The 9,675-nt window shown below is 48.2% G+C and overlaps 3 protein-coding genes across 3 annotated transcripts; 2 read left to right on the top strand and 1 right to left on the bottom strand.

Annotated features, from left to right (window-relative positions):
* Positions 1-125: 125 nt before the first annotated feature.
* UREG_03094 (uncharacterized protein) lies at positions 126-1,724 on the bottom strand (the record flags this gene model as incomplete). The annotated part of the gene is made up of 2 exons (XM_002543532.1): positions 126-1,442; positions 1,632-1,724. The coding sequence occupies 2 exons, from the start codon at positions 1,722-1,724 to the stop codon at positions 126-128; spliced, it is 1,410 nt and encodes a 469-aa protein (XP_002543578.1).
* A 1,169-nt stretch (positions 1,725-2,893) lies between these two features.
* UREG_03093 (uncharacterized protein) lies at positions 2,894-5,866 on the top strand (the record flags this gene model as incomplete). Its single annotated transcript, XM_002543531.1, has 6 exons — positions 2,894-3,068; positions 3,126-3,192; positions 3,353-3,656; positions 4,020-4,436; positions 4,507-4,836; positions 5,633-5,866. The coding sequence occupies 6 exons, from the start codon at positions 2,894-2,896 to the stop codon at positions 5,864-5,866; spliced, it is 1,527 nt and encodes a 508-aa protein (XP_002543577.1).
* Positions 5,867-6,769: 903 nt separating this feature from the next.
* On the top strand, positions 6,770-9,079 carry UREG_03092 (uncharacterized protein; the record flags this gene model as incomplete). The annotated part of the gene is made up of 7 exons (XM_002543530.1): positions 6,770-7,408; positions 7,596-7,667; positions 7,844-8,016; positions 8,067-8,110; positions 8,351-8,625; positions 8,680-8,786; positions 8,854-9,079. The coding sequence occupies 7 exons, from the start codon at positions 6,770-6,772 to the stop codon at positions 9,077-9,079; spliced, it is 1,536 nt and encodes a 511-aa protein (XP_002543576.1).
* Positions 9,080-9,675: the final 596 nt, after the last annotated feature.

Genomic DNA, 9,675 nt, shown 5'->3' with positions numbered 1-9,675 from the left:
GATAAGCGGAAAAATTACTTGTCAGGCAAGATCGTCGATCGACTCGTATTCCGCTCCTAATCGCAACAGCCGCTGCTATGCCAGAGATGCAAGCAACTTTCGTGCATGTTCTAGGCGGTCTCAAGTTAGGACGATTGCTTGGCCATGAAGAAACGGAAGCTTACTGCAAACGTCCAGGCCCCCGCATATAGTGTGTTCTTTGTCCCGTTGATATATCTCAAGTACGGAAGTACCCGGACATAATGTTTCCAACCCTGTGACGGCTGGTGTATCCATCTTCTCTCGAGCACCGCTTTGTCGTTTATTTGATCAATGGTCCAAAGATCTTTGAATTTTTCACCCATAAACCGGCTTTGGAATACATGGCGGTCAAGTGGAAGCGGTGCCTTGCCGGAACATGGCTCTGGCAGGAACTGATACTGGAAATTTGAGAAGTCGTACGAAAGTTCATTCTTGTTCGGCCTTGACTGATACGAGTAGGTACAGTACGATGGGCGGAAGCCGGAATGGATCCCCGCCTCTCCCTTTGCAAACCTGATTTGCTCTTCCTGTGCTTTTGTGACGGGCTTACCGCAAAGACTTTCCTTGAATCTGGGCTCGTACCTGCTCTCGAAATAGTGATGGTCGCAGTGGGTGATCGTGATATCATCAAAGTACTTTACCCCGCTGAGGATTGCTTTTTCCTTCCATGTGGCTGTTTCTCCAAGAAGCCGCCTTGCTTCGTCACCTGGTACACAGAGGACAAGTTTATCGAACGCTTCGGTCACGCTTCGGTCGTGATATCGTTCCTCGGTGAGCCTGGCGTCTTCATCCATGTGCCGAGTTTCCACAATGATACCACGTTCATTTCGTTGTATGATATTGATAGCCTGCGTATTGAGGCGGATGGTAACACCCTTTGCCCGAAGGCCGGCAGCCCAATCCATATAAAAGCGAGCCATATTGGGGAAAGCGAACATTGGCGGTCGTGGGGGCATAAATCCGACAGGATCAAAATCCCATATCTTCAGCTCTGGATCGTCGAATAGGACCTGAAGAACACCACACGGGACATCCTCCGCTTCGTTTCCTATCCCCATTAATACTGAGGCGAGTGGATACACTATCCTCTGAGCGAACTCTTTGCTGATGCCAAACAGCCGAAAGAACCTTTTCAGCGGTATTACCCAGAGTGGGAAACGGAAGCGACGGACTGTTCTCAAAGCTTTCCCAAATTTCTTGATGTCATGTTGATGCTTCTGTAAGAGTGGGCTTGGGAACATGTTCGTCCAAAACCCTTCCACGCCTTTTCCAAAAGAAAGCTGGATCCTTATCTCCTTGGGTTCATAGCCGTATTCCCGGAAAAAATTATAAGTATGCCGGAACAAATTGGTTCCCCCTTGAGTGCCCTGATTGACCCAGTCTGCTCCGTGTTTCTCCCCATCGATAGCAAGAGACATAGCCTGGCCGCCAGCCGATGAGCTTTTCTCCAAAACAGTGACATCGAATTTCTCGTGCGCTTTCGCCAATGTCGCGGCGCATGCCTAGACAAATTCGGTCATTCTCCTTCTTTCGGAGACGGAAAAGCCAAGGAGTCCAATTGTTCACAAGGATGGGTGGCCGCTGAGCAAAGGGATACTTAGCATCCGTACCATTCCTGCTGCGCCGGCACCAATGATTAAAACCTTTTGCTTGCGTGGCTCAGATTTCGCGTTCCAACCCATGCTTAGACTACCCCGAGCCATGGTTAATCAGTCGTTGAATTGTGGAGCGGCCAAATTCACCTGCAGTCATATAGAGTGGGAAGAATTGGGAGGTGATTTCCTTTTTCAACATTGCTGCTTGTAAGGTCGATTGAAGTGGCCGACATCAACCAGCCCGCGGACTAAGCACAGCTCTAATTGTGGGATATGCTTTTCCGCATCCTCTCTCCTACATCCCATAGTTCTGCTGTGGTGGCTCCCGGTCCGCGATTGACCTAATGGCGAGCAATGACGTGCTCGAGTTGTCACTTTGTCATATCTTAGTCAGCATATCACATGACTGGCTTACCGTCCACGTAATCGGAAAAACAATACCCCGTGTCATAAACTCAATTTCGCCGCTGCTCCCAACACGGAAACCGCCACGACAATCCATCCGGCCACACGAAGCCACTCGCTCTGCAACTCCTCGGAACTGGCTCGACTGTTTTCCAACTCGACTACGCCAGGAAACGCAATGTTGTCGTGTTTGGCATAACGTGAACTGCGTCTTTACGGGGTTAGGTAGCACACGGTTTCTCGACACCCGAGTCATGGCCGGACCGTCCCGAGATGGACCAACAATCTATCTGCTATGTCATCCATACGGCCCGTCGGGCTGCACCGCATTGACATACATCCATGCATGGAGAATCATGGAGATCTTCCGGTCGATCCTTTTAGTCACGCTTAACGATGGCCCATTTGTAACCACGAGAGACTTGCCCCAGACAGGAGTGGAATCCGTTTGCTACATATCCAAACTGGTCTGTCATACATCAACGCCAGGTATCACAGCAGTTTTTCTGGTTCCTAACAAGATGCTTCACATCAGAACATTACCATGTAGTAGTAATGGTTCGAATTGCTGACTGTAGCATGAGAGGGTGGGTCGATCCAGCGCAGCTGAAGGCCATGTTTGTGGATTTCAAATTCCATTCCAGTCCATGAAACCTCACTCATGATGCAAATGGCTGTGATGATCTTTCGCAGTGCGGGGGAAAGGGTCTCGAATTGATTTGCATCGACGGAGAAGGATTGCATATAAAAAGCTCACCCTCTTCTCGTTTTGTCAGTCTCTATTAGCAACCAGAACCATCAGGTTTTACTTGAAAACATATCTCAATCGATACTTATATTCCGAGTTCTTTGCCCGCTTCCCAGCCGCAAATATGCAATTGACCAAGGTCTTTTTTGCCGTCGCCCTTGTGGTCGCTTCCGCCTACGCCGCCGAACCAGCGGCTGCTGACGCCTTCGAGGCTGAAGCCATTGCTGTTCGAGACGAGAATGTTGATGCTGTTGAGCCTGAAACTGAAGAACAACGCCGCTGCCTAAGAGTTTGCTGGCGTAGGCCCCGTAGATGCCCTAGGGGATGGGTGCGTTTTTAATACTACAATATATCAGCATATATCCAACTTGTCCACGCGAAATCGCTAATACTTATCACACCCAACAGCATCCTCAGAGATTCGTAAGTGCTTTAGAACCGCGACCTGTTCTTCCCCTTGCTGCAAAGCACCCTTTGCGAGCCACTACCGTCGAGAGGCAACCCATCCCTTCCAGGCCCGAGTAGGCCATCTAGGAGCTCTAGAATTTAGCAAACATACTAATAGAGTTATGATAATCTTTAGCGTCAATGCTGGACTTGCTGCCGTCGCTAGGGCGAAGCCGAAACCGCTCAGCGAAGAGAAGGAGTCCGTGCACAGCGCCTTGTTAGCAAATGGAAGCCTCTTTTCGGCTGAGATTGACAGACCCGTCTGGAAACTGATGACACGAGTTGCATGTGTTGGAGCCGAGCAGTCTCTCTTTGGCAACAGGTTTGAAGTTGCAGTGGTTATTCGGTCGTTTATCATCCTGTTGTCTATGCTCAGTATTGAGATCACGTTTAGGAATTTGAACACGCCAGCCTTGGACTTACAAGGTCAATTTGACAAAGTAACTATACTTCAATGACCTCGTCTCATTTCCATTGTTACCGCTTGTCTCCGCAGTGCCTAGAATCTATGATATTAATTGAGAACAACAGTGTCGCGTTGGCCCCTACTCCTCTAGAACGCCCCTTTTGTGGAACGCATACTTCCTGTGGTGTCTTCCTGGATGTTTCAGCTGGGGGCATGAATGTCTCCGATGAATGGAATCAGTTACTCCCTGGTTACAATTTCACGCAGGCGGAGGAGTTGCTGGCTGGGGCGTGATGTGGAAAGCCGTCGGAGGACGGAGTACTCTGTAGACATTCAATAATAGGAGGTGCTGAGTCATGCCGGTTTCATTAGTCAGCGTAGCCCCTGTCAGCTCTAGAGCTCCCGTCCATATCGAAATTCAAACCTCATCCCCAACAACTTCGCCCTCGCCATGTCTCCCTATGCATTATTTCCTTTGGTTCTTCATACACATGGTATGGCGCACCCTAGCGTGGCTCGATCCCCCGATTACCAGCCTGAGCCCAAGAAGAGGAAGGTCCGTAAAGGCACCCAAAGCTGCTGGGAATGTAAGCGCCGCAAGGTTCGGTGTACATTTGTAGCACCTTTGGATGCTATTTGCGAAGGCTGCAGACGCCGTGGGACCACGTGTGTTAGCCAGGAGCTCCCGGAAGAGCCCTCAGGCACTCGACGGCTTGAAGACAGACTGGGTCGGGTTGAAGCGATGCTCGAGCAGTTGGCGAAAGAGACCAACCTTCATACCCAGCCCTCGAGTGCTTCATCGACTACTTTGAAAGTACGACACGCAAATACCAATAGGGATACTCTCCATGTAATGGTAGCAGCAATTTGTAACGCCCCTCCAGAAAAGGGTCCCAAGTTGCACGACTTATACAGCCAGTTCATCGCAGCATGGGCCATGCCAGAGCGATCTTAGTGCTATCCTGGACATTCCCGCCAGTATTACATGGCTATTTGAAAACCCCACTACGCCATTTTCTAATACCCGCGACTCAGACGCTCTGTCTCCACGAGACATATTACAACTACCCCCACCAGGATCTCACCCAGTCCTAATTGCGCGGAAGCTGTTACTGCTAGGCATGTTCCTCCAGGGAATTCGGCCATTTTCTCATTGTACCAGAGGCCTGAGTCTCAGCTATCGCGATTCCATCATGTCTCGCGTTGCTCTTCCAGTATTTGGAGATAACGTTTTGTTTCCTCGCCCTTAACTGATAAATTTTATCATCTAGTAAATAACCATTTAATCGCACTCTTTCAACGGCTGTCCACGGCCATGTTGGCTATTTTCTGTGCCAGTGCTCTGACCACCTAACTCCCACATGCTCCTCGACGGATCGAGTGAGCATATAGACGGGAAGAGGGAAGCTTGGAGTAGGGGGCGGAGTGGAATGGTTCTGTAGAGCGGAGAATGAAGAGCTCAACTGCCTTTGGCTCATGTCGCAGCAGGTCCGATCTGCGTTTCAAAACGGCCATACCAATATGGTTTCGAATTCGGTTGGTAATATTCTTAGTGCAATTGATAATGCAATGTACTGAAATGCCTTTTCTTCATTTGCAGTGGAGAGCTAGAAAACAAACTACTGGCAACTTTTCAGTTCCTAGGTTTCTATCAATGCTTATACTACGATTTACGCTATACATCTAACATCAAACCAGGCGATGCCCCTCTTCCAGACAGCCTTTTACTGGAAATTCACAGAGTCATTTCAGGTTCTTTGTATTGCATGACAATCAAAAGGCAAATCAATAATGACTGGCGCCCAGTTGTTGAATATCAGGAAATTCTCTCAAGGCTACGCCTTTTAACTCATCCTTGAGATTTTGATATCCGGATTCCGCATGATTTGAGTTCTATTCGGCCTCTGCCTCAAACTTGGCTATCGAGTCTCAAAAGACGGAGCAAATGCTCTGCTCCTAATCGAAAAGCATACATCTATACCAGAACCTCGACTCATAGCTTTTGCCTAGGAAAGTGAGAATAACGGGTATCTTCTCATGACGCGGGTACCGGAGGTTCCAATGGACTCTGTCCTTTATGGGATGACTTCGCAAGAACGTGATCAAGTCGTGCAGGATCTTGGCCAGTACGTCTCCCAATACCAGAACATTCCGAATAACCATAAACACTTTATTTGTGATACTCTCGGAGGCCCAACTGTGGGCCATTTGCACGGGTACAGCGACGCCATGTGGCCCCCTTGACACCAAAGACCAATCCTCCGTTTTACTTACTGAGAAGCTCATCCATCTGCGGAGTAACCGCCAATGTCAGTTTTGTACAAGAAGAAGCATGATATCTGCTTTACGCTCCGACTTGCATCTTTCTAACATATTTGTTAAAGGCGGACGGCTATGCGGCCTGGTTGACTGGTAAAACGCCTGCTTCAAGCCGGAGTATGGGATTATATTAGAGCTTTATGGGCGTTTGAAAGGAATGGCCCACTCGAAAGGGATTCAGCCTTGCCTTTGATAAAATATATATAGTTGAGTTGGAAGCGGAGCGGCTTATTTAACAGACGGATCCTATTTTCTTGTATATTTCGCTGATGATACTCTCCTTGTTGAAACTTGGGGTAATACAAGTGGCCTTGCTTCATTGCCATCGGGTGCTGTGGGATTCAATGTGTATAGGATACTTCTGCTATTTTTGCAGCAACCACTCGAACTACATCCGTAGTCATGGAAAGGCTTTTGTCCACAATAATATAGAGCCTCTTTCACCGTCTGCAAAGCATTTAAACATGCGAAACTAGGAAAAGGATATTGCCGCTCGGTCGGAGAGTAACTGACCGGCTAAGTGCCATACAACAGTAGCGGGCAAATCGAGATAAATGACCGTGTCCGAAATGATTCAATGGCCGTATCTATTTCCCCTGGAACTGATGGAGAGAAAAGACGGTCCGGGGTCGTTGACAACAGTAAACATCACATGACCGTCGCGTCTCTTTCAACGCAACATGTTGAAACTCGACAACATCATACCATTCTCAACAGACAGAAAAACAGCTCCAAATTCGCGTGCAGCTTTCAATTTATCCATATACTACACTCGTTTCTATTCGTTGCAGACCCGAAGCTCCCTGGGGCGACATCCAAGGGTCCACGATGGTTGATTCCAGTGATGAAGATGATGCAGCTTTGCAAGCTGCTTTAGCTGCCTCTTTGCGGGATCTCACAGCATCAAGCACCAGCCTTTCCCCCAAAGGGCCAGAATTTATTGATCTCACAGCCGATTCGGATAGTAGCCCTCCCACCACTGCCCGCAATGCACCCGTGCCAGAAAGCCCCGATGATGATGGTGATGATGATGATGATGATGATGATGATGCAGAGTTGCGAGCGGCTATCGCCCTATCATTACAGGGAGAGCCTTCTGTGTTAAACCCTCGCCATCATCTAGAGGAAGATATTCAACCCCAGCATCCTGTTATGGCCAAGAACAACGCCAATACTTTCAATCTTCTTGGGATTGATCGTAAAAAGCTAGAAGAAGAAAGGCTGTCTAGGGTGGCAAAGAAGAGAAAAGCAGAAGAAGCTAGCTCGGCCCAACCGTCCAAATTGCAAGTCAAAAAGGATGGCCAGGCACCAAATGATCCCAGTGCAGGGTCTAGCAAGGAGTCCTATGACGCCGCCCTCAATACGCTGCCACCAGCAGCCTCCTCCACTTTCCGGTTCCCTCAGGGAGCAGTGAGGAAAACCTGGGCTCTTGGCCGTCGACGGGAGAACGACATCAAATTCCAAGAGGTAATTCAGCCAGAAGGTTTAGAACTTGCAGTACTTAGCTCGTTCCAATGGAATATGGATTGGATGTTCACAAAATTCGATGTTAAGAAAACCAGATTCCTCCTAATTATGGGGGTTAAATCGGACGAAACGGTAAATATGTGCTATTAGATCCTTGAAATCTCCTTTGCTGACTACTTGGCCTCAGAAGAAAGCGTTTCAGCAGGACTTTGCAGATATTCCCAGTGTGCGCCTGTGTTTTGTTCCGATGGAGCCGCACGTTAATATTATGCATTCGAAATTGATGCTCCTATTCTACCCTACCCGTCTTCGTATCGTTGTGCCAAGTGCAAACCTAGTACCTCACGACTGGGGGGAAGAAGGCGGTTACATGGAAAATGCAAGACCGGAAGGAATGCTCTTTTGTCTTTTTGATTCCGCTAACCGTGCATGCAGGTGCTGTTCCTTATCGATCTCCCAGTCGTTGGCGGCGAGCCGCAAACACCAACGCAATTTTTCAATGACCTAGTCTCTTTCCTCAAAGCGTCAACGGTTCATGATAGAGTTATTGCAAGGCTTTCATATTATGATTTCACCGCAACAGCTAAGTTTGCATTTGTCCACACGATGTAAGGCCAGCATCGTATTGTCTTGTTCTGCTTAGACTAACACTATGTAGAGGTGGCTCCCACATGGGAACAGCTCGTAGTCAAACGGGACATTGTGGGTTAGGAACTGCGGTCACTAAACTGGGGCTAAGTACTTCGAAGCCCCTTAAGTTGGATTATATTGTACGTGGCTGTACAATCCATGGATTTTACTACTTTCTAATGCGTTAGCAGACATCATCTTTGGGCTCGTTAAACGACCAATTTATGCGAAGCATGTATTTTGCAGCCCAGGGTAAACCATAAGATTGCTCCTTTTGAGGTTTCGTTGTATCTCGGCTGACTCGGACTCTAGGGGACGATGGACTCAAAGAACTCACACTTCGTACCTCCAAGACTTTCCCGTGCCAGAAATGGGGTGTTACCGTTAAGAAGACGGATGGTGCGGAGTGGAAAAACAATTTCCTTGTCTACTTTCCATCTCTAAAAACAGTGAAGGATTCTTTAGCGGGCACAATGGGCGCTGGGACGATTTGTTTTCATTCTAAATGGTATAACCGGTCCGACTTTCCTCGCAATGCGATGAGAGACAATATCAACCGCCGCAAAGGATTGTTGATGCACAGCAAAGTATGTATTACCCAGAGTTATAGCGCGCCTCCTTATTGATTGGGGAAATTTCAGATTCTCTTCGTGCGACCAGAGGACGGTAAAATCATCGACGACGCAAACAAGACCGCATATCGTGGCTGGGCATACATCGGAAGTGCGAATTTGTCAGAGAGCGCTTGGTAAGTCCGCCCTTCTCTTGACGAAGCGCACCGTATAATCACAAAGACTAATGTTTAATACAACCAGGGGCCGTCTTGTCCTAGATCGATCAACTACCCAACCGAAACTCAATTGCAAGAACTGGGAATGCGGCGTCATAGTACCGATTGCAGACCGCGGACCAAGTGCAACAGAGGATAGAGGTAACGACGTGGACCGGGTGTTCGCAGGCTCTGTGCCTGTCCCGATGGAATTCCCTGCGCCAGAATATGGGCCAGACACGAAACCGTGGTATTTCCTTGAAGATGATTAGGCTTTATTTTTGCGCCCGAAATCGATACTGAGCCTCTGGACTGGTGTTGGCCTTCAGCTTGGTTTGTATGATAAGATATGGTTCATGGCCGATTAGGTCTTTCATTCATCATGACGACGACGAGGTAGGAGCACATGGGTAGTTATAGATGGGAACAGTAACACAATAACTACTTTCAGATCATTCGCCTTTGTCCCAAAATGGACGAACAAGATTTTCTGGGGATATCATAAATCCAGGCGCAATTTACAGCATCAAAAACCCAATTACTCTTCGTGCTTATTCCTGCCAATCGCCCAGATTAGAATGTCCCAGACAGTAGTGAAGCCCAGAAGCCATCGATCTGAGATGAAACCATTATCATGGCGAACAGTGGGATAAAGGCAAGAATCAAAAGTATTGGCATGCGTATCACACGGTGAATAGAATCGTTGCAGTATAGGATGCGAGACGGACGGAGACTGCAGGCGAGAAGGAGAATACTAATGGACGCCAATTAGTTTAATGCACGAGTTAGGCGAGAGTTGAGGGCCACAGCCGGGATTGAATGGCATCATCTCACGCCATGTCTACAGTGTCAACTGGGGTGCAGAGAG

This window comes from Uncinocarpus reesii, genomic scaffold, assembly GCF_000003515.1.
Source record: "Uncinocarpus reesii 1704 scaffold_2 genomic scaffold, whole genome shotgun sequence".
In the NCBI taxonomy this organism is placed as follows: Eukaryota; Fungi; Ascomycota; class Eurotiomycetes; order Onygenales; family Onygenaceae; genus Uncinocarpus; species Uncinocarpus reesii.
Note: the sequence above shows the minus strand (reverse complement) of the source record. Positions and strands in the feature narration are given on the sequence as shown.